General features: G+C 39.9%; 1 protein-coding gene across 8 annotated transcripts in view; it reads right to left on the bottom strand.

Annotated features, from left to right (window-relative positions):
- LOC109913946 (CMP-N-acetylneuraminate-beta-1,4-galactoside alpha-2,3-sialyltransferase) overlaps positions 1-24656 on the bottom strand; it is a 425675-nt gene that overhangs the window by 391907 nt on the left and 9112 nt on the right. For all 8 annotated transcript variants that reach the window (XM_048602385.1, XM_048602384.1, XM_048602387.1 and 5 more), the window contains exon 2: positions 18584-18731. In XM_048602385.1, coding sequence (XP_048458342.1) covers positions 18584-18701 — 118 coding nt within the window. In that variant the 5' untranslated portion in view covers positions 18702-18731. The remainder of the gene's footprint in view (positions 1-18583; positions 18732-24656) is intronic.

The raw sequence follows: 24656 nt of genomic DNA on the forward strand, positions 1-24656 counted from the left end.
TCTTCAAAACTAAAACTCTCCAGCCCAGGCAACATCCTGGTAATCTCCTCTGCACTCTGCAGCATAATAACATCCTTCCTATAATGTGGATTCCAGAACTGCACACAATGGTCTAGCTGTGGCCTAATCAATCAAGATTTATACAATTGCAGCATAACTTCCCTGCTCTTAAGCTCCATGCCTTGGCTAGCAAAAGTATCCTATATGCCTCCTTAATCACATTGTCTACCTGTTCCTTTATGGAACCAGTGGACATGCACACCAAGGTCTGTTGGATCCTCAATAGTTCCCAGAGTTCTACCATTCATCATGTATTTCTTTGCCTTGTTAGTATTGCACAAGTGCATCACCTCACACTTATCCGGATTGAATTCCATTTGCCATTTATCAGCCCATGTGACCAATCTATCTACATATCATTCGGTCATCAACGGCTGTCCTCCTCACTATTTACCACCTCAGCATTCAGCAATTTTCATATCATCCACAAACTTACTGATCAACCCTCACATATTCAAGTCTAAAACAGTTTATATACAACACAAACAGCAGAGGCCCCAACATTGATCCCTGCAGCACCACTGGACACAAGCTTTCAGTCACAATAAACACCCCAAACCGTTATTCTCTGCTTCCTGCCGCTCAGTCAATTCTGGATCCAATTAGTCAAATTTCCTTGGATCTCACGGGTTTTTACCTTTGTTACCAGTCATGCTTTGCTGAAGTCCAAGTAGACAATATCGAATGCATTGCCCTCATTACACATCCGGGTCACCATTTCAAAAACTCAATCAAATTGATCAGATATGACCTCCCTTTAACAAAACTATGCTGACTATCCTTGATTAATCCCTGCCTCTTCAAGTGCAGAATAATTCTGTCCATCAAAATTGCTTCCAATAGTTTTCCCACCATGGAGGTTAGGCTGACTAGCCTGTAGTTTCCTGGTTTATCCCTTGCTCCCTTCTTGAGTTACCCCTCCATGAGCTATCCCTCCAGTCCTCTGGCACCTCTCCTGTGGCTAGAGAGAAATTGAAAATTATTGTCAGCATAAGGTTGTTTCCTCCCTTTCCTCACTCAACAGCCTGGGATAACTTTCATCCAGCCCTGGAGATTTATCTACTTTTAAGTCTATCAGATCTTCCAAAATCTCCTCTCCGTCTATGTTGCTTTCTTTAAGCATATCACAGATCTTGCCCTGATTTCTATACACTAGTGAGCATTGAAACAAAGTATTAATTTAGAACCCTACCTACATCCTCCAGCTTCACACATAAGTCACCTCTCTGGTCCTTAATGAGAAACTTTTTTTGACAGGAGGACCACATGGAGATTAATATCAGCCTCATAATAGTGAACCTCCTGATGTCTGTAGCTCAAACATCCTCCACAAAGAACAGGGGATGACAGCAAATAAAACATTCCCACTGACACAGGACAACAAAAGAAAATTCTTACACTCATTTGAATTTCCATTCTCTCTACTGGAACACACTGCACGACTTACAAACTGACAACAGCTCTGCCTTATGGTGGCACACCTCCTGGTTTTCTGAAAACATCAACTACAACCTACAAACTGACCTAAATGGTGAAGTCACAGGTTTCAGCTTTTCGAAGAAAATCAGGGCAATCCTTGACCACTTAAGTGGCCATGGAAGATGTGACTACTTGCTTCACAAGTTAACATGAAAAAGATTCCAAGGCAGATCACCATTGTAATTGTGCTGGCATCCACCACTTCCTCAAGAAGTTCGTTCCACACGCGAACCACACACGGTGTGAAAAGTTTGCCCCTCGTCTTTTTTAAATCTCTCTTCTCCAAGCATTAGAAAGGTGTCCCCTAGTCTTGAAATCCCCATCCTAGGGAAAAGATACCTACCATTAATCCTATCTATACACCTCATGATTTTATAAACTTCTATATGGTCACCTCTCAACCTCCTACGCTCCAGTGAGAAAAGTCCCAGCCTATCCAGCCTTTGTTTATAACTCAAACCTTCCATACCCATCAACATTCTGGTAAATCTCTTTTGAACCCTTTCCTGTTTAACAATATCCTTTCTACAACTTGGTGACCAGAACCTTTCTCAGTACTCCAGAAATTTGGTTTTAAATCTTTCTTCTCTCTCATCTTAAAAATATGTCCTCTAGTGCAGAAATCCCCCACCCTAGGGAAAAGACACTTGCCATTCACTTTATCTATACCTGTCATGATTTTATAAACTTCTAAAAGGTCACCTCTCAACTTCCTACACTACAGCAGAGAAAAGTCCCAGCCAATCCAGCCTCTGCTTTTAACTCAAATCCTCCTTTCCCAGGAACATCCCAGTAAATCTCTTCTGAACTGTCTCCAGCTTAATAATATCCTTCCTATAACAGGCATGTTATAAGGAAAATTGTAATGTATTCATCAGATCTGCCATCAGAAACACATTTCACAAACCAAATCAACTGCTGAAAAGAAAGACTATTTGAATCAATTAAATAAATATAGCTGCCCAAACACAGAATAACTCCCATTATTTTTTCTGAATCATAAAACTATCCAGATAACATCTTGCCTGAAGGTAGTTATTCCAAACCTTTTCCAGCCTCCTGTGACAGAAAAGCATAAAAACTCAGGAACACATCTTCAGCCTCAGGTTCAGTTTTCTGCACCAAATCATATCCCTTGATCCTCTCAGCAGCCAAGAACTTGACATATTTCAACATCACCTCTCATTCTTCTGAACTATTTTAAAATTAATTTGCACAATATGAATGTCTCTAGCTGGCCAGCATTTACTGCCAGTTCCTAGTTGCCCTTGAGAACGTGGTGGTGAGCTGCCTTTTTGAACCGCTGCAGTCCACATGCTGTAGAGGTTGACCCACAATGCCAGTCGGGAAGAAATTCCAAGATTCTGGTGCAACGAACAGTGAAGGAACTGTGATTGATTTCCAAGTCAAGATGATGAGTGGCTTGGAGGGGAACTTGCAGGTGGTGATGTTCCCTTGTTCTTCTATCTGGAAGTAGCCGCGGGTTTGGAAAGTAGTGTTGAAGGATCTTTCGTGAATTTCTGTAGTGCACCTTGTAGATAGTACAAACAGCTGCTACCGAGTGTCAGAGATGGAGGGACTGCCTGTGACCATCTGCCTGATATTGACCAACTCCAGGTAGTTGCGTCTTTGGCAGCTGACCTTGTGTTGAGGGCATGATCTCCACTGATTTCCTGTCCCTTGTGTCTCCTGTGCACTCCTGTTGCTCAAGGCTCGGTCTCTCCAGTGGAGAATGTTGTTCATCTCTGGCACTGCGGACAGAATCTGATATTCATGCATCCTCGGTTAGTGCTGCAACCTTCCATTTGCACAGCTGACCACTCAGTTGCGATTGTCAGACTTCCAAACTTCACACTTAACTCCACAATGCTGAGGGAGTGTGTGACAGCCCTGTCAATTCTCAGATGTCCACTCTCTTCGTTAATGATGCAGTGCCAAGGACACATTTCCAAATGCCAAGTTGACCTTTGCCCCATGTATCCTTTTATTATCTAGGATAGTGCCCTGGGCAGCCATAACTGACTCCCCACTCTGCACTTACTTCTCTTCAGCTGCTTAGCAACAAACAACTTCTGAGGCCCATATGTTTCCTTTCAAAATTGCAGCCTTTACCTCTAACAAGTCCTTAACAGGTTTCACAAGTATTTTAAATAGTCTCAGAAACAAACAGGATCACTCTCTTACCCTCACTCCTGTACTGGCGTTCTGGCCAACACAAGAATTGCCTACTTCCCATCCCATCACGGTTTCTAACCTCAGGAAGGGGCTGAAATTTCAGCTTTCGGTCTCAATCCAGTGATCTGTCTTGCCAAGAGATTACAAAACCTGGTGCCTATAAGCCATAAACTTTCTGCTCTGTGACACAGGTACTGGAATGCTAATGACTGTATTGTCATCTGCAGTATTTTGATTTGAATTTAATGACAGTTATTAAAATGTCTTGACAAATGCCAAATTATTGGCAACTGGTGAAATCAAAAAGCAAACTCAAATGAGCTAAATAGTTGTCTTCTAATTTAGGTCCTGGGAACTTGGCCATTATCCAAGAGCTCTGTAAGAAATCTCAGACTGTGGGGCAAAGGCTGCTGTAAGTGAAAGCTGAGAATAAAAGGAAGATGCCAGCTGTTGATGAAATACATTGCTCTTTCAAGTTACTCCAAGTTCACAAAAGTTTCTAAAATGGATATGTTGATGCCAAGTGACTTGTAAAATATTGTTACGAATCGCTACAAAAAAAAAATCAATTTTGAGATTTCACTTGATTAAAATCAAGTGCCAGGAATCACCTTTTGAAATGCATAACTGTCATACCACTCTTGTCAATGAATAAAGGCAAAATAAATCATCCAAGAAAGAATAACTAGGGATGCGTAAATTTGGATAAGCCCCAACACTAAGGTCCTCATTAGCAATGAAAAATTGTGATCGAGACAAATCGGTCACTTAAAACAAGATTAACTTCAAAAGATCTCATTATAACTTTAACTCAACACTTCAGTAAATACACAGTGGAGAACATATATTGTTCTACCAATGGAATAAACAATATTATTCTTGGTACAGCAATTACTGAAAAGTAGTACATATTGTTAAACTTAAAAGGAGCAGCACAATATTATTATCATGGTTAATACATGGATGACATTTTTATTCATTCCTGGGGCAAGAGTTAAAGCAACAGCATTACAGAAAGCAAAACCAGAGAGCAAACATGAATAGTCATGGATATGAAGACACACCAGATATATTCAGAAAGACCACACATAGGGAAAAAAAAAATCAAGAAACAATACACAAAGAAAGCACAATAACAAGGGAAAATAAGAACACTTCTTTTTTAATCTCTTATCCCCATGCTCTCCAAAAAAAGGATGTTTTCTCTCAGCAAGACAGATGGAATGTGTTCAAATAGGTAACAATATAGGTTATCAAGTCTATCAGGGCTCGATGCGTAAGGGAAGACATGCATAGAAAATAGTTCTCCATTCTTACAATGATCATAATCTTTCTGACCCACATTTCAGTATCACACCTGGTGGTAAGATTGCCCAGTAGGCTGGATTCATTCAATTCAGAAGCTAATGTAATTTTCCATGAATACTGTTAATTGTAAGAAAAGCTATTTGAAAGCTTGCAACACGTTAAATAGATTTTCAGCTGGTAATGCAGAACCTATCTTACACTTACAAAGGCATTAGGGATCGTAAATAAGGAGAAAAGCTGCACAGTTTTCTAGAGAGACAGACCATGCATGCGTATGCGTATGCGTGTGCGTGTGCGCGTGTAGGCACGGTCACTGGACCCAAAACGTTAACTCTGATTTCTCTCCACAGATGTTGCTAGCCCTGCTGAGCTTTTCCAGCAATTTCTGTTTTTGTTTCTAATTTACAGAATCTGCAGTTCTTTAGGTTTTTATATGAATCCTGAAACCTGTATTGTGCCTAGACTGAATACAGTGAAGACAGTGTGGATTTCATCAACTACATCTGCCTTCTTTGAGAGGAGACTCTTGAGATATGTAAAGTGGTCCAAGGAAGGAAGTTGGATGTGAAAGGATCAAAGTCTGTCAGATTCCTTTCAGTTGTTTTTCTATGAAAAAATGGGGCCACATCACTGTGCAAGTGAGGCTTTTGTTTTGAACATGAATGAAATGCTCTAGCACGCGGCAAGTAGAATTAAGTGACCCATCAAACAGATCAGATCAAAGAACTCTTCAGTCTTGCCACATTCTATTGCAAATGTTAATAAACAGCTAAACAAATAAAGGGAGAAGGCTCCAGAACTATCCCATCGCAGCCCAGTCCATCACACGAAGCAGCCTTCAATCCACTGACTCCATCTATACATCCTGCTGCCTTGGGAAAGCAGCCAACAAGATCAAAGGCCCCTCCCACCCTGGTTATACTCTCTTCCATCAGGCAGAAGATACAAAAGTCTTAAAACACGTAACAGATTCAAGACCAGCTTCTACCCTGCTAATATCAGACTTTTGAACAAACCACTCATTTTAAAGTTGATCTTTCTCCGCACCTTCTCTGTAGCTGTAACATTATATTCTGATGCTGTTCTATTACCATTATGTACGGTTTGATTTGCCTGGATAACATGCAAAACAACACTGCTCACTATCTCAGTATGTGCGACAACAGTAAAGTCAATTTAAATCAAATCTAACAACGAAAAACCCATTCTGCACCAGGGATATGGACTCGTTTTTACAACTGACAGTAAAAGTATTTGCAACCATCTTCAGTCAGATGTGATGTGGATGATCCATCTTGGCCTTCTAAGGCCTACCACATCACAAATACCAGTCTTTGGCCAATTAGATTCACTTCATGCGCTATGAAGAAATGGCTGACAGCACTGGATTCAACAAAAACACTTCCTGTTTTCCCATATAACAGTAACCATGCTTTAAAAACAGAATTAGTTGGCTGTAAAAGCGCTTTGAAATGTACAGATGCGAAAGAAGGTTTTTTTCCTCTTTATTTTTAGTTATTTTTCACTTCTAATCAAGTAATCTAGGACTTGATTTCTTCCATCATCATTTCTCATTTCACAAATTGTCTTGGATGCACTTTAGCATGCGCCAAAAATTAGTGTTCAAATTCTGCCAAAGCATTAGGCAAAATCAAGGCTGAAACTACTGCAGTATTGTGGCACTGCTGTACTTGGTTGAGGTATTAAAGTGACACCCTCCACTCCCTATTTACATGGATGCAAGAAAGTGCATTTGTAGATTATGTGTAAAAGAGCAGAAAATTGAGGTTCAGGTCAAGAAAAAGGAGGCATATATCAGTTATAGACAGCAGGGATCAAGTGAATCCCTAAAGGAGTATAAGAGAAATCAGAAGGGCAAAAAGGGGTCATGTGATAGCTTTGGCAAATGCAGTTAACAAGAATCCAAAGGGTTTCAACAAATACATTAAGGGCAAAAGAGTTACCAGGGAGAGAAGACAGTCCCTTCCAGAGCAACATGGCCATCTATGTGCAGAAGCTGGGGAAGATACTAAACGAGAATTTCGCATCAGTGTTTACTGTGGAGAAGGATATGAAAGCTACAGGACTTGGGGAAATAAACAGCGATATCTTGAAAAGTATCCATACTATGGGGAGAAGGTGCTAGATGTCTTAAAATGCATAAAGGTGGACAAATCCCCAGGACCAGATCATGTGTACCCTAGAACTTTGTGGGAAGCTAGGGGAGTGATTACTGGCTCCCTTGCTGAGATATTTGTATTATTGATAGCCACAAGAGAGGTGCCAAAAGACTGGAGGTTGCCTAACGTGGTATCATTATTTAAAAAAGCTGGTAAGGAAAAGCCAGGGAACTATAGACCAGTGAGCCTGACATTAGTGGTGAGCAAGTTGGTGGAAGGAATTCTGAGGGACAGGATTTACATACATTTGTAAAGAGATGACTGATTAGGGATAGTCAACACGGTGTTGTGTATGGGAAATTGTGTCTCACTGACTTGATTGAGGTTTTTAAAGAAGTGACAAAGAGGACTGATGAAGGCAGAGTAGTGTACGTTGTCTCCATTGACTTCAGGCATGGTAGACTGGTTAACAAGGTTAGATCATACGGAATACCAGGCGAACTAGCCATTTGGATACAAAATTGGCTTGAAGGTAGGAGACAGAGTCGTGGAGGAGGGTTGCTTTCCTGCCTGGAGGCCTGTGACCAGTGGTATGCTGCTGTTTCTTGTCATTTATAGAAATGATTTAGATGTGAATATAGGAGGTATGCTCAGTAGGTTTGCACTTGACACCAAAATTGGTCGTGTGGTGGACAGCGAAGAAGGTTATCTCAGAGTGTAACAGGATATTGATCAGATGGGCCAATGGGCTGAGGAGTGGCAGATGAAGTTTAATCTCTAAGTGTGAGGTGCTGCATTTTGAAAAGGGAAGTCAGGGCAGGACTTATACACTTAAATGATTAGGTCCTGGGAAATGCTGCTGAACAAAGAGACCGCGAAGTGCATGTTCATAATTCCTTGAAAGTGGTGTCACAGGTAGACAGTACTGAAGAAGGCATTTAGTATGCTTCGCTTTATTAGTTGGTGCACTGAGCATCGGAGGTGGCAGGTCATATTGTGGCTGTCCAGGACATTGGTTAGGCCACTTTTGGAATACTGTATTCAATTCTGGTTTTCCTGCTACAGGAAAGGCATTGTTAAACTTAAAAGGGTTCAAGCAGATTTACAAGGATGTTGCCAGGGTTGGAGGGTTTGAACTAGAGAGTGAGGCTGAATATGCTAGGGCTATTTTCCCTGGAGAGTCGGAGGCTGAGGGACCCAGGTTTGATTCCATCCTCGAGCAACTGGGTGTGTGGAGTTTGCACGTTCTCTCTGGCTGTGTAGGTTTCCTCCACATGCTCTGGTTTTCACCCCCAGGGTCCAAAGATCTGCAGGTTAGGTGGATCGGTCATACTAAATTGCCCTGTAGCAGGCAAGCTACGTGGATTAGCCGTAAAAATGCAGAGTTGTGTGGATAGAGTAGCGGCGGGTGGGGGGGGTGGGATGCTCTTCAGAGGGAGCGGTATGGACTCAATGGGCCAAATGTCCTGCTTCACTGGTGTAGGGTTTCTATGAAAATCAGTCCTCAAATCAAGATATCAGCTAAAAAATTCGTAGCCATCTTCCCTATTCTCTCATTTTCCAAAATGACTATTCAACACATTGCAAGTATTCCCATAACCTGACATCCCATTTTTTTAAGCCAGTACACACTATTTATGGGGCTATATTGGTGCAGTAACAACGTCCCTGCTGCTGGACTAGTTAGTTCAAGATTCAAGCCCCAGCTGCTCCAGAGGTATGTAGTAACGTATCTGAACAAGTTGCTTAGAAAATCTGTACACCATGTTCATTTCTCAGGTTATTACCCAAGTCTGGTCCAAATATAAATAAACTGTCTTTGTTAGTACTCAAAGCCCATTTTCACATTGCCAAGTGATATATTAAAACATGGAAATTAATCACAATATTTGGACAACAAAATATTTGTGCTATGTACTATTATTTGCTTTAATTATACTTAGAAAAAAATGCAGTCAAAATCAAAACACTAAAGATCTAACGCAGAGATAGTAGGAACTGCCGATGCTGGAGTCCGAGATAACAAGGTGTAGAGCTGGATGAACACAGCAGGCCAGACAGCATTACAGGAGCAGGAAAGCTGACCTTTCCGGTCTGGGCCCTAGAACCTTTCTGAAGAAGGGTCCAGACCCAAAACGTCAGCTTTCCTGCTCCTCTGATGATCCAGCTCTACACCTTATTATCTAGATCTAACGCAGGCTGCTGGTTAATGGGGTGTTGCTGAAGCTGGGCCACGAATGGATGTAAAGCAAGATGTTACAATCTGATCCAACCACAATCAACTGTTCTATCTCCGTTATTGTAAGGTATCTTGACCGACTAGATGCAAGAACAAGTTAAATTAGTAGCAAATGCACTGCATTTAAACTTCGTTTAGTTAGCACAGCTTTATGTTGAGCAATATTCAATTACCTAGCCAAGAAACAGTCTTTTACTGCAAGACAATGTCTCCCTCCACTGGTACTGTGCTGTTACCACAACATACAACACAAGTATTCAAACTCCAATTTCAAAAAGCACAATTAAATTTATGTTATACTAATTACTTGGCAGGGAACAATTCTTTCTGCTGTTACCAACGGAATTCAGAGAATTCCTCCTTCCAAGCATACATTCATGTATATCGGTCCACATAGCTAGCATATTTTCCATTTAGGTCACCTAAATACAGTGCATTTATTACCGATCATTACCATTCCGTGTCCAAAACAATTATATAATAAATTACAGAGTAATGAAGAAGTAACAATAATGAAGAAAGATTTTTTAAATCCTGGAAATCTGATTTTAAAACAAAAACGCACAGTAGCATGTCGTCTGAAAGACAGACATAAGCTTCAGTTACAGATCATGGTAAGCTCACTTACTGAACTATTATCTAGAAATTTCAGCTGCTGATGGGGCTGCGGTGTACTCGTATGTCTTGCTTTTACATCATATGGAAACAGGATAAATAGGATGGTTAGCACCGATTTACAATATTTTGTAAATGATGGCTGAACATTCAAGTGGAGATGCATGAAAACTACAACAAATTATGGACTTCAATTCTTAAAGAAAAACCACACAGCTGCCCAAAAAGCTGAAAAAAATTGTTATGCAAGATATCAGGAGATTTCCCTTCTACTCCCCCAATAATGCCTGGAATCTTTTATATCCAAATGGACAATACTAATTTTTTTTTTTAAAAAAGGCAAGGTCCCCAAAATGCAGTAATTCCTCAGAACCAAGTTTTTGTACGATGATTGGAACAGGACTCTCCTAGTTGACATCACTCTCCTCTCTAAGTCAAGCTATCAAAATATGGTCTCAGGAGAGTAAAAACAGCTTTCAAAAAAAAGTTTAAATAGTTTTTTCATTCAGTAAGCAGATTGAATTACGGCCTGATTATTTCACTTTTCAGGCTGGAGGCATGCGACCAGCGGTATGCCACAAGGATTGGTGCTGGGTCCACTGCTTTTTGTCATTTATAGAAAGGATTTGGATATGAACATCAGAGGTGTGATTAATAAGTTTGCAGATGACACCAAAATTGGTCATATAGTGGACAGTGAAGGAGGTTATCTCAGAGCACAAGATCTTAATCAAATGGGCTGTAAAGTAGCAGTTGGAGTTCAATCTAGACAAATGTGAGATGCAGCATTTTGGAAAGGCAGATCAGGACAGGACTTATACACTTCATGAGGTGGTACTGGGGAGTGATGTTGAAAAAAAAAACAGACCTTGACGTGCAGGTTCATAGTTCCTTGGAAGTGGAGTCGCAGGTAGACAGGATTGTGAAGGCGGCGTTTGGTATGCTTACCTTTATTGGTCAGTACATTGAGTAAAGGAGTTGGAAGGTCATATTGTGGCAGTACAGGACCTTGGTTAGGCCAATTATGGTCTCCCTGCTCTAGGAAGATGTTGTGAAACTTGAAAGGGTTCAGAAAAGATTTACAAGGATGTTGCCAGGGTTGGAGGGTTTGAGCTGCAGGGAGAGGCTGAATAGGCTGGGGGTATTTTCCCTGGAGTGTCAGAAGCTGAGGGATGACATTATAGAAGTTTATAAAATCATGACGGATATGGATAGGGTGAATAGCCAAGGTTTTTTTTCCCCCCAGGGTAGCAGAGTCCAAAACGAAAGGACATAGTTTAAAGTGAGAGCAGAAAGATTTAAAAAGGGACCTAAGAGTCAACTTTTTCAGAGGGTGGTGCATGTATGGAATGAGCTGCCAGAGGAAGTGGTGGAGATTGGTACAATTACAACATTTTAAAAGGGGTCTGGATGGGTATATGAATAGGAAGGATTTATGGGCCTAATGCTGGCAAACGGGACTAGATTAATTTAGGATATCTGGTTGGCAGGGACAAGTTGGACCGAAGGGTCTGTTTCCCTGCTGTATAGCTCGATGACTTCAAGACTGTGCATGTCAATGCCCGAGAGTGTTGACAAAATTAGTAGTCTTGCATTTCTTGGCCTGTTAGATTGAAACTTGATCTACTGAAAAAGCTTTCTTTTCAGTGCTCTACATTATGATGATACAAGGCCTAATAATAAGGACCAACTTGGGCAACATATATTTTTTATTTGCAGCACTGACCTGACCTTTGCTCTTCAACACTGGGACTCAGTCATATATTCAGAATTACCTAGACTTCACAAACACGGTATATATACAAACAATGAACTTCAATTTCACAAAAAGATAAAAGATACTTGATAACCTAATTGTGGATGATTTAGTTCCACATGGATCAGTCTTCCTGATCCATACGGCACAGGTAAAAGAAAATCTAAAATTGTTACAGACGTTTCTCCTCATTTGAAATCATTCTGAACACACAACATGATAATAAACCATTCTGAGCTGCTTTCTGGGATACAGAAAACTAGAAATTAACTTGACTGCACATTTTGGAATATAATATTCCAAGTTGAGCAAGACCACTTCAGCTTTGGTTGACAAATCAAAATAATATGAAAAACAAAAATAAAAGGGTTATTACTGATCATAACTGTCTGCACATGATTTCGTATTCCTTGAGATATCTATAGGGCTGTAAAGTGTATTGTTCAATTGATTCATTATGTATGACGAAGGAGAATAAGCAAAACAAAGAAAGCGCTGTTAGAAGAAAACAATTTTTTGTGGAACTTGTAGGGAAAGTCAGAAGGATTAGCTGGTAGATTACCAAACTTTTGAACTACAAAACTTTCTGTGCCAACAAGACTTGGAATGAGACATTAGCCAAGTAATCCACAAGACTTCCACTTTTTTTCTACATTAAAGTTTCTATATAAATATAAACTGATGTTGTTTAGGAATTCTCAAGTTGGGTTCAGAATGCTATTATGTCGAATTCCCCCAGCTGGATTTTAAATAGTGTAACAACATACTTTAAGTGACACTCATGTGAGATTGTTTGCATAATTGTAATTTTTATGAATTGGACTGTTATCACTGCGTATTTTTTGCTGTAATACACTAACACAAGTTGCATTAATTAACTTCTGTTTTTCCATAACATAATTATGGCATCATCCAAATAAACGCCTCGTCTGTCAAAAAATTAAATTGCATGCATTTTGCTTGTTCAGAGATTTTAAATGAACATTTTAAAAAAGAGGAACAAAAACAAAGTTGCTGGAAAAGCTCAGCAGGTCTGGAAGCATCTGTGAAGGAAAAGACAGAGGTAACATTTCGGGTCCGGTGACCCTTCCTCAGAACCAATGGATGCCATCACCACGACCAAGTTCTTCCCATGAGATAAGTAAAATAGAAGAAAACAAAAATGAGAAGAGAGAGGAAAAGAAAATACATGAAAAGAAAGGTGGATAGAGCGGACAAGCCCTGGGCTCAGAAGCCCTATTCTACCACCAAGATGTTGACTATGGGGGATTCAGTGATGGTAACACCATTCTGGAGCAAAGGGAGATGTTTATGTCCTCTTGGATGGCGGATGCCATTGTCAAGGACTTGTAATATGCAAAATGTTAGTTTCCATTTACCAGCCCAAGCCTGAACACCATCCAGCTCTTAAAAGTCATAGAAGTCTACAGCACAAAATCCATCCAGTCTGTGGTGGTCAAAAACCAATCACAACTGTTCTAACCCCATCTTCCAGCACTTGGCCTATAGTCTCGTAAGCCTTAGCACTGCAAATGCATATCTAAATAATTCTCGAACGTTATGAGGGTTTCTGCCTCTACCACCCTTACTAGCACCGAGTTCAAGGTTCCCACTGCTCTCCGAGTCAAAAACATTTTCCTCTTATCCCTGATCTGTATGGAGATCAACTGCTTCAGTATCGGAGGAGTCACAAATGGCAGTGATATAGTGCAATCATCAGCAACATCCCCACTTCCGACCTTATGGTAGAGAGACGGTAATTATTGAAGTTCAAGGTAGTTACATCTAAAGGCGGTACAGTGGCTTAGTGGTCAGCACTGCTGCCTCACAACGCCAGGATCCTGGGTTTGATTCTAGCCTCGGGCGACTGTGTGGAGTTTCTGCATTCTCCCCATTTCTGCGTGGGTTTGCTCCGAGTACTACAGTTTCCTCCCACAGTCCAAAGATGTGCAGGTTAGGTGGATTGGCCATGCTCAATTGCCCATACTGTCTAGGGTGGGAATGCCTGGGATTGGGTAAAGGGTGGGACTGGGTGAGATGCTCTTTGGAGGGTCGATGTGGACTCGATGCCATGACAAAGTTGTACAGTGTCGTGGTCGATGTTGTCCTGAAGGCTGGGTAGTTGGCTGCAAACAATGCTCTGTTTAAAGTTTGATGTGCAAGTGCCGGTGTTGGACTGGGGCAGACAAGGTCAGTAAAATCACATGACACCAGGTTATAATCCAAACAGGTTTATTTGAAAACACAAGCTTTCAGAGACTTGTTCCTTCTTCAGCTGTTAGTGAGCGAAGTAGTATCAGACACATAGAATTTATAAGTAAAATGGTCAAAGGTTCACACCACTGATGAGGATGTACTAAACAAACCTAAGATGCTGTTAAATCTTTAATCAGTTAAGAGGTTTTACTTGATTAAAATGTATATGTAAATCCCCATATTCCTTTCATGTCATGGTCCTGAGAGAACTAAAGGTTTTAATCAGCGTAAAGAGGTGACATTTTAGGTCAGACAATGCGTGTTAGGTGTGAGGCCTTGTTTAGAACTTGTTTGTGCTTTAGTTTGGAGTCAGACTGGTTTTATTTCTAAAGTGGGAATTTGTAAAACGCCCGATTGATTGACTATCTATAAATTGTGTGTTTTTTGAGCAAAATAAAAAGGTATTTGCAAATACAAATTCACTTCATAGATTGACATGCATGGGAGCGAGCGAGCGAGCGACTGCGAAGAACACTCTCTCTCTCTCTCAACACACACACACACACACACACACACACACACACACACACGAGTCAGTGGCATTTTAATAAATTCCTACTTTGTTTTAACTTGGAGTCAGACTGGTTTTATTTCCACAGAGATTCTAAACGAGGCTTCACACCTAAAATGCATTGTCTGACCTGAGGTATCACCTCTGGTATACTGATATAACCTTTAGGTATCTCGGGGCAGTGACTTGAAAGAAATTCTGGATTTGCATATTAATCTATCGAAACCTACATCTCCTTTCTCACTGATTAAAGATTTAAAGATTTAACAGCCATCTTAGGTTTGTTCAATCACATTCATATCAGTTCTGTGACCCTTTGATCTTTTGCTTCTAAATTCTGTATCTGATGCCACCTCTCTCACTAACGCCTGAAGGACCAAGACACTGAAAGCTTGTGTTTTCAAATAAACTTGGACTATAACCTGGTATCAAGTGATTTTTGACCTTGTCCACCCCAGTCCAACACCAGCACCGCCACAATTATAACTATTACAAAAGCTCTGTGGTTGTGCAAGATTAGAAGAATTGGCATTCACAACAGTAGACTTCAAAAAAAAACCTGCAGCATCCTCCTTTTGATCACGACTGCATTGTTGCATTTTGTCACTATCCTTCTGGATCCACTATAAAATTGTTCACACTTAATATTTCACAACTATACTACACTAACTTTTTAAATTCCTTTCTAATTCCTACTGCTCACATTCTTCCTATTAGAAAAGTGGTCTGTATAGGTAAATCCAAGTATTTGTAACTGCTTATAAATTCATGACATCTGTCTAAATAAATATTCATAGATGAAACAAGAGCCCAATAGGCTAAGTTCAATTTTCAAAAACAAATGTACAGAATATTATCCTCTGTTTTTTCCTATGACTGGAGTTAGGTTGACAATCCTACAAAAATGATAGCTGGTGTCCAGCTTACAACTAGAATGGTTGGTTTTCAATACAAACCACTCATCTCACTGTCAATACTAACCACCAGAACTGGTCACTATCAGGCTTGTCACACGTTAGATTTGTAACATGGATAAATTACTATTTTTCTGAACCTTTGCCGACAGTAAAAGCAAACTCTATCATAAATTAACATTCTGGAATAACTATATCTTTTGCCATTTGAAGGATTTTAAACAGTTACAAGAGACCAAATGACTGTATCACTTCTGCTTCAAATTGTTAGAACACTTCTCTTTGCTACTGCACTGCTCACTGACTTGCAACATTTATTTGTTGACTTATCCACAGATGCTGTCTGACTTCCCAGACATCTCCAACATTTCTGGATCTGAATCAAAACAGTTCAGCAATAAATCAATACTGGTCACAAATATGAAGAATGTAGGTCAGCCACCATAGTGTTGATGCATTTAATGGTAAATAATTTGAACAGTAAAGTTCACGAAGGGTAGAATACAAGCAGCCAGCCGAGAGTGTATTACATTTGTTACGTTTAGAGGTAGCGAAGACATAAGGGTTTGACAGCAGATGAGCCAAGGTGGGGTGAACTAAGAACAAACACAGCAAAGGCAAGCCAGCTTAACCACAGTAGTGGAAAACTTAGAAATTGTAATCTGAATAAATTTAATAGACATTTGGAGAAGTGTATATTACTTAACAAAAAGCCAGCATGAATCTGTTAACTACTGGTGAATGACCTTTTTTTTGGACTGGAGGTTGGCAGACAGTTGTGATTTCAGGCATCAAATTGCTTTTCTTCATGTAATTTAATTATTTAGAATAGAGAAATCAAATTTTACTGATGACAAAATTGTGAGTATAATGAACAATGAAGAAGACAGTGATAGTCTTCAAAAGGATACAGACTAATGGAATATGTGCAAAAATCAAAGATCAGAGCAGTTTCAGAAAGTGGCTAAGAAGTTATTAAGTACAAAAGTAAAGTAAAGAAGAACCTTTATAAGACATTGTTACTATCTCAACTTCCCTAAAACACTTTAGGAATAATGTGCAATCAGGACAGTACAGAAAAGATTTCCAAGAATGTTTGTCATTTATATAAATGATTTCAATGAGAATACAGAATGCATGGCTTTAAGTTTGCAAATGACACCAAAATTGGTGGCATTGTAGACCGTGAAGAAGGTCTTCTGAGATTGCAAAAGGATCTTGATTAATTGGGTCAATGGGCTGAAAAAATTGCAGATGGAGTTCAATCTGAATAAATGTGAGGTATTGCATTTTAGTACAACAAACAAGGGTGGTACCTTTACAATTAATGGTAGGGCCTTGAGTATAGAACAGAGGGACCTAGGGGTGCAGGTATACAAATTCTTTAGAGTTTGCATGTAGTCACACATAGACAGGATGGTTAAAGAGGCACTCGGCACGCTTGCCTTCATTGCGGAGTCCTTTGAGTATAGGAGTTGGGATGTTATGTTGAGGTTGTACCAGACATTGTCGAGGCCTTTTCTAAAATACTGCGTCCAATTCTGGTCGCCCAGTTATAGTATGGATATTATCAAGGTTGAAAGGGTTCAGAAGAAGTTTACCAGGATGTTGCCAGATATGGAAGGTTTGAGTTATAAGGAAAGGCTGGATAGACTGGGACATTTTTCACTAGAGTGTAGGAAATTGAGAGGGGACCTGATAGAAGTTTATAAAATAAGAGGTATAGATAGAGTTGATAGTAGTTTTCTTTTCCCTAAAGTGGGAAAATTTCAAGACGAGGGGCCACATTTAAAGTGAGAAGAGAAGAGAAACAGATTTAAAAAAAGCCAAGGCAAGGGTGGTTTGCGTGTGGAATGAACTTCTTGAAGTGGTGGATGCTGGTACAATTACAACATTTAGAAGACATTATGAATAGGAAAGGTTTGTAGGGATATGGGCCAGGAGCAGACAGGTAAGACTAATTTAGTTTGGGATTACGTTTGGCATGGACTGGTTGAACCGAAGGGTCTGTTTCTATGTTGCATGACTCTATGACTCTTATAAAGGGACTCAGTTCACTCATTTAACCGAGGAAACTGGAAAAGTTCTCCTTATGGAGGTTTGAGAGTAGCTTTGTTAGAGGTGTTCAAAATCATTTAGGAATCTAGATGTGAGAGAGAAGAGAATGAGAGAAAGAAAGAAAGAAAGAAACTGTTCTCATTGTCAAAAGGATCAAAAACTAGAGGACGCAGCTCTAATGATTAGGAATTTAACCAAAAGCATTATGAAGAATAAAAGTTTAACACAGCAAGTAGTTACAATTTGAATGTATTATCCAAATTGGGAGTGAAGATAGATTCAAGCATAGCTTTCAAAAGAAAATTGGACAAGATTCTGAAGAGATATTATTTGCTATACAATGAAGAAAGAGCCAAAGAGGGGAACTAGTGACACTGCTCTTGCAGAGCAGGCACAGATTCAACAGGTTGAATGGCTTCCTCTTGTGCTAAAGTAATGCTATGATTCTATGTTCTTGGTGTGGGGCATAAAATAAAGGGCTAAGGTATAATCACACAGCTCACATGGCTTCTGCAAGAATGCAAAGCTGTTATACTGAAAAAAGCCTTTTGAGTCTCAATATTTGGATGTCTAAATCATTTACCCATAGGGATTGAAAAATATGAATGTATCTATATTTTTCAATGAATGCAACATTATTTAAAGTATAATCCTTGATTTGGACAGACCACTTCATTTATGATTGAAAGGCCAAATGTCTTCTCCATTCCTTCCATGCTGCTCCACGCACCCATTTCTGAGTGCGTCCAGTGTAGCTCCTATAAACTGACGCAATACATATCCAGTGATAAAAAAGAAATCAGTTAAGGAGGATTACTTTCCTGCTTAGTCACAAGAATCTTTAAATACATACATGATTGAATAAAATATGCTTCCATGATATTTGCAATAAGACACAGATCATAATTCAGAACAAAAAAGGTTAGAGAGTGTCCCTACATTCAATTTGATTATAGGTTTAAAATATCTCAAAAAGTCCCAAATCCCACAATTATGAGAAATCACAGATCAATACCTTAGCATTTTGGATCAAGAAACAAAGATCAGAAGAAGATTTTAGATCATTTTTAAAATAGTACGTTCATGACTCACGTGGTTCCTGTCCCCATCCATGCAAGTGTAACTTTCCAGCAGAATAGTAGAGAAATCCCAAGACCAGCATCAGACAAAGAGCCAGCAACAAATTGCGGACAGATCCCAGCAAACTCATTTTCACATTATTCCCAGAGTTCTACAGTACCTATTCAAAATAAAATCAGTTAATTAGCTCTGGTAAAATGGAGGGAAAACTGTTAAGTCCACAATATCTAAACTTATACAAAATACTGATGTTGGAGATTTTGTCTGAAAAAAAAGAAGTTCCCATACAAACACAAGATCTATAACAGTAACTGAAATACCACAACAGTAGTTTTCAAAAGGAACTGGGGTATTATTTCTGCAGATTCCTGAGATTTAGTAGCAGAAACCACAGAAGCAGAGGAACATTTTACAATTTACTTGATAGCAGGTAAGACAAAGAAAAAAAAAAATTGTAGCACTGGACAGTAAAGATTTGAATATTCAATCAAATAAATAAAGGTCACCATGTAACACACTCAGAGATAGTAAGAGCTGCAGATGCTGGAGTCAGAGATAACAGTGTGGAGCTGGAGGAAGACAGCAGGCCAGGCAGCATCAGAGGAGCAGGAAAGTTGGCGTTCAGGTTTCTTGAAAGAAGGGTCCCGACCCAAAACAGCAATTTTCCTGCTCCTATGATGCAGCCTGGCTTGCTGTGTTCCTACAGCTTCACACACTGCGTTATCACTGTGTAACACACACTGGTTTGACAGGGAGATCTTTTGAAGGACTGGTATAAATCTCCAACCAGCAGAAAGGGGAGTTGGTTCCTGAACTTTCTAGTCTTGGGTTAGTTATGTATCTTCGAGGGGCTTCACTGGAAATTTATCAGGAGTAGGGGATGGCGAAATTTGCCGCAGTCAGCCTCTGATTCAGTCACACTTAAGCATTCAATATTTTGAAATGGTCTGTGATAATGAATCAAATTTCAAAGGCTCTTCAAATCTGAATGTTAGGTGAATAAAGTGTATCCCCAATATCCATTGCTACTCTGACTTAGTAGACACATTGGATGACGTAGTTCACGTTATTTAAAAAAAAATTACAGAAGGCCAAATACGAACAAATATACACAGTCAGTACTGATTTTCTGCAGGAAGTGATAAGTAAATGGTATAAAAATATCTGGGAAATTCAAATTCTCCCTGATCACATTTCTCATTCGTTTGTGCTATCTCCACTGAGAAGAACTAGTCACAGTAAGAGTGAATCACAAAATTGTTACAGTGCAGGATGCCACAATTTGGCCCATTGTGTCTGCACCAGCTTTCCAAACGAGCATTATTGGAATAGCCATCAAGTACCCTTTTGAATGCGTCGATTGAAAATACCTTCACCACACATCCAGGCAGTGTAATTCAGACTTGAATAACTTGCTATGTGAAAAAGCTTTTTCTCACATCACATTTGCTTCTTTTGCAAATTACTTCAAACCTGCACGTTCCCATTCACAATCCTTTTACAAGTGGGAACAGTTCCTCCCTAACTTCTCTGTTCAGCGCCCTCCTGATTTTGGAAACTTCAATGAAATCTTCTCTATGCCTTCTCCTCTCCAAGGACAACAGTCCCAACTCCTTCAGTCTATCTTCATGACTGAAGTTTCTCATCCCTGAAACCATTCTTATAAGTGTCTTCTCTACTCTTACCAATGCATTCACATCCTACCTCAGATATGGCATCCAGATAATGTCTAATTCATACCTTACACAAGTTCGCTATAACCTCTGTGCTCTAGTACTCTATGCCCTTTTCAACAAAGCCTGGTACTGTATTTATTAACTGCTCTCTTCACCTGTCCTGCCACCTTTAGTGACTTATGTAATACATCCAGATCTGTTTGCATCTGCACACCGTTTACAATTTACCTTTTACTGTCTCTCCATATTCTTTGTAACAAGTGCATTACTTCACACTCCTCTAAACTTCATTTGCCACCTATCCACCCAATCTACCAACTTGTCAATATTCTTCTGAAGGAAGACACCACCCTCAAAACGGTTTACAAGGCTTTCAAGCTTTGTTTCATACACAAACTTTGAAATTGTTCCATGTACACGAAGCTCTAACTCATTTATATTAATCAGGTAAAACAAGGTAAGGAACTCATCTACAAACCTTCAGCAGCCCAAAAAATACCTGTTTACCATTACTCTGCTTCATAATACTCGGCCAATTTTGTATCCAGATTACGACTGTACATTTTATTCCATGAACTCTAACTTGTTTAGATGACTCTGTTCAGCACTGTATTAAAAACACCTTTTGAATGTCAATGTACACCATAATCAACATTACATTCATCAGTCCTCTGATATCTCATCAAAAATCTCTAGTAAAATACTTAAAACACCATTTTCCCCTCACAAAATCATTATTTACTTTCCTAAGCTGACTCACATATGCTCATGTGACTGGTAATTCTATCCCAAATTATTGTTTCCATACCACTGAAGTTAAATTGACTGGTTTGTAATTGCTGGGCTTATCCTTTTCGGAACAAGCGTGGAATGCTTGCAATTCTCCAGAGCTCTGGCACCACTTCAGTCTAAGAAAGACTGAAAAATTATGACTAGTGTCTCCATAATTCCTTATCTCGTTTCTTTCAATGTTCTTAGATACATTTCGTCCTGCACCGGTATCTTGTCAACTTTAAGTACAGACAGTCTATTCAATACCACATCAATTTTGAACCATTCTAGTGACTGAATTTTCTCCTTTATCACCATGACCAAGGTTACTTTGGTAAAGACAGGTGCAAAGTATTAATTTGAAACCTCAACCATGCCCTTTGCTTCCAAGATTATATCCTCTTTGATCCCTGTTGAGCCGTACTCCTGTTTTTACCCTTTATGCACCGTGGAAAACTTTAGGATTCTACTTTAAGTTAGCTGTCAGTTTCTTTACATAGTTCCCTTTTGTTTCTTTTTTTTTTGCTTTTGCACTTCTCTTCTACATTCAGCCTGATTATCAATGTATTTTCTAAGTACACTTTTTCTTCACCATCTTAATTTCTACCTTCTGTTTCATCCAGGGAGCTCTGTATGTGTTTAACCTTCCTTTCCCTTTGAGGTAATCTACCTTACCATGGCCAAACCATCTCTTCTTTGAAGGTAGCCCTTTATTCAGCTACAGTTTTGCCTGCCAACCTGTGGCTCTAGTCTATCCATTCCAGGATCATTCTTGCCCAATTGAAGTCAGCTCATCCACACTCCAGATTGTTCACTGTTCTTTTCTACGGTCAACCTAAGCCTATGAAATAACAATTATGGTTCCCAAAAACGTTCCCCTAACAATTGAATCAATTTAACTCAACTCATTCTAGGTTTAGCAATGCCTCCTTTCCCGTTGGGCTAGACATATACTGCTTTGGAAAATGAAGATGATCCCAGTCACTGAATCTAAGCACATTTTCCACTGGCAGAGAATTAGGCAAATTAAAGAGCATGCAGCACCTCAAACTACCTGAAAATGTGAGCAACTTAGCACCACTATGTAGGGTAAAGAACAAAAACATTTAGCCCAATGCGTTTTTTTTTAATTCCTTTTTGCAGAAGGTGATTGTTAACAGCACCAGCATTTATTACCCACCTCTAATTCCTATTAATAGGAATAGGAAAGGTTTGCAGGCACATGGGCCAAAGGCAAGCAGATGGGACTAATTTAGTTTGGGAACATGGTCAGCATGGACTATTTGGATGAAGGGTCTGTTTCCATGCTGCATGACTCTAAGTAATAGCAATCTGGTTCCAAATCAGGACAGTGTGGGGCTTGGAAAGTATTCTACAGGCTGTATTGCCATGTGCCTGCTATCCTTGCCCTTCTAAGTGGTAGAAGTCTTAGATTTAAGACTGGGATCTACGTTCAACACAAATCGAAGTTTAAAGTCAGCAACATAATTAATGTTGGATTTTCACATGCAGCAGTTACATAAATACAATTCATTAATAGTGAGGATTTCAATTCAGCTATGCGCAAGTTATTGCTAAATCTAGCAGTTCTTTGCAGACGAAGATTTTATGAAGATTGCACTTATTAGCTGCAGGCCTACTGACTTGTCACACCTCTACAAGACAGGCAAATCTATTACAATGGGTGCCATGAGGGTGTTGTCACCACTGGAGACAGTTGGATCTATCCTTCTCCAATTTTCTCTATCCTGGTCACTGTTCACTCAAAAGATCCCTGTTGTGCTCCTGATGTAGTATCCCCTAGCATCACAAGCCATGTCATGCAATTCTCACTGGCAATGGGCACAAGATGCCCCTGAAACATTTGCATGGGACCTCTCTATTCTTTTTAGGTGCGGTCAGCTCTCTGCACAGCATGAGCTTGGAGAGGCTACTATCACTCATCCGGGCAATGCGACTTGCCCAACAGCTTCTTTGCAGGGGCTGGCCTTATTACGCGAGGTTGGCAGTTTCCAAACTTTCAAATGTGTGTGATGCAGTCTTGCCAGCAGATCTGAAGGATGAAAGTGCACTAAAAGGCACACAGGTTAGCAGCACAGGACCTATGTCAGTGCCATTCAGAAGGGTGGTGAGGACTACCTTTTGGACAGCAAGTTTGGTTTTTGCTCCAAGGCAACGATTGTTCGATACTCATTTGTAGACCGAGCTGAATGTGCCATTTCCAATAGAAAGCCGATAGTCCACTTGCCTGTAGTAGTATCAAATGAAATGAAACTCCCCAAATAAGTAAATTTCTTGACAGCATTTAGCTCAGTTCCTTCAATATGAACTGTTTGGTGGCCTACTTTTTTTTTTTTTTAAAAATGCAAGCTGAAGAACTTCAGTTTTCTTTACACAAATTTTTAGTCTGAAGAATCTGCTACCTCATAAAAATGCCCCATTATCCACTGCATGTAGTCCAGGATTGCAGAGTCATCACCAAAAGAAAGTTCATGGATGACTTTTTCATGTGTCTGTGCCTGCAGACATCCAAGGTTGAAAGGATCTCTCTCAGTCTGGAAGCACATGTAAACTGCCAATAAAAGGAAAATTCTGTTGCCCGCTGCAGGATAATGTTGAAAAAGATGGTGACTACAGTGGAGGCCAGCCGACATCCCAGCTTCATGCCACTGGAGATTCGGAAGAGATTTGAGAGGTCTCTTGTGCTCAAGTTATCTGTAATGACTTTCATGAAATTGTTCCACCATAGCCAGGAACCTGTGTAGGTATTCAAGTTTTTCCAATGCTTTTCAAAAATCTCTCACTATTCAATGTTGAATGACTTGGTGTGGTCTATGAAAGATACACACAGGTCTGTTTTGCTCATGATTGTTTTCTTATACTTGGAGTGCAAATATAAACAACATACTAATTCAGAGCAAAAGTAGGCTATTTGGCCTCTCAGGCCTGCAATGCCATTCAAGATGAACATGGCTGACCGTTTCGGCTTTGAATTTCACATTTCCGTTTCTCCTTGAGAACATCTGATCACCTTCAGTGAGGTTAGGCAAGAGCACCTCCTCCACAACAGTCCTCAATACCAGCACCCCACAAGGCTGTGTACTCAGCCCTTTCCTGTACTCCCAGTAGACTCATGACTGTGTGGCCAAATTTCTTCCTAACTCCATCTACAAGTTGGCTGTAGACAACACCATTGTCGGCCGGATCTCAAACAATGTCAAGTCAGAATTATGGAAAACAGATGGTGTACTTGGTTGCATGGTGCAAAAATAACAATCTCTCCCTTAACATCAGCAAAACTAAAGAGTTGGTCAATGACTTCAGGAAGCAAGGTGGATGGCACACTCCTATCGATAATCAATGGAGCGGACGTGGAGATGGTGGACAGCGTCAAGTTCCCAGGAGCGATAATCACCAACAATCTGTCCTGGACCACCCACACTGATGAGACCGTCAAGAAGGCACAACAATGCCTCTATTTCTTCAGGATGCTAAGGAAATTTGCCATGTCCATAAGAACTGCTTTATAGATGCACCATAGAAAGTATTCTATCTGGATATATCAAGTTTTGATATGGCAACTTCTCTGCCCAGGACCATAAGAAACTACAGAGTTGGGAACAGAGCCCACACTATCA

The sequence above is a fragment of the Rhincodon typus genome, chromosome 10 (assembly GCF_021869965.1).
Source record: "Rhincodon typus isolate 14 chromosome 10, sRhiTyp1.1, whole genome shotgun sequence".
In the NCBI taxonomy this organism is placed as follows: Eukaryota; Metazoa; Chordata; class Chondrichthyes; order Orectolobiformes; family Rhincodontidae; genus Rhincodon; species Rhincodon typus.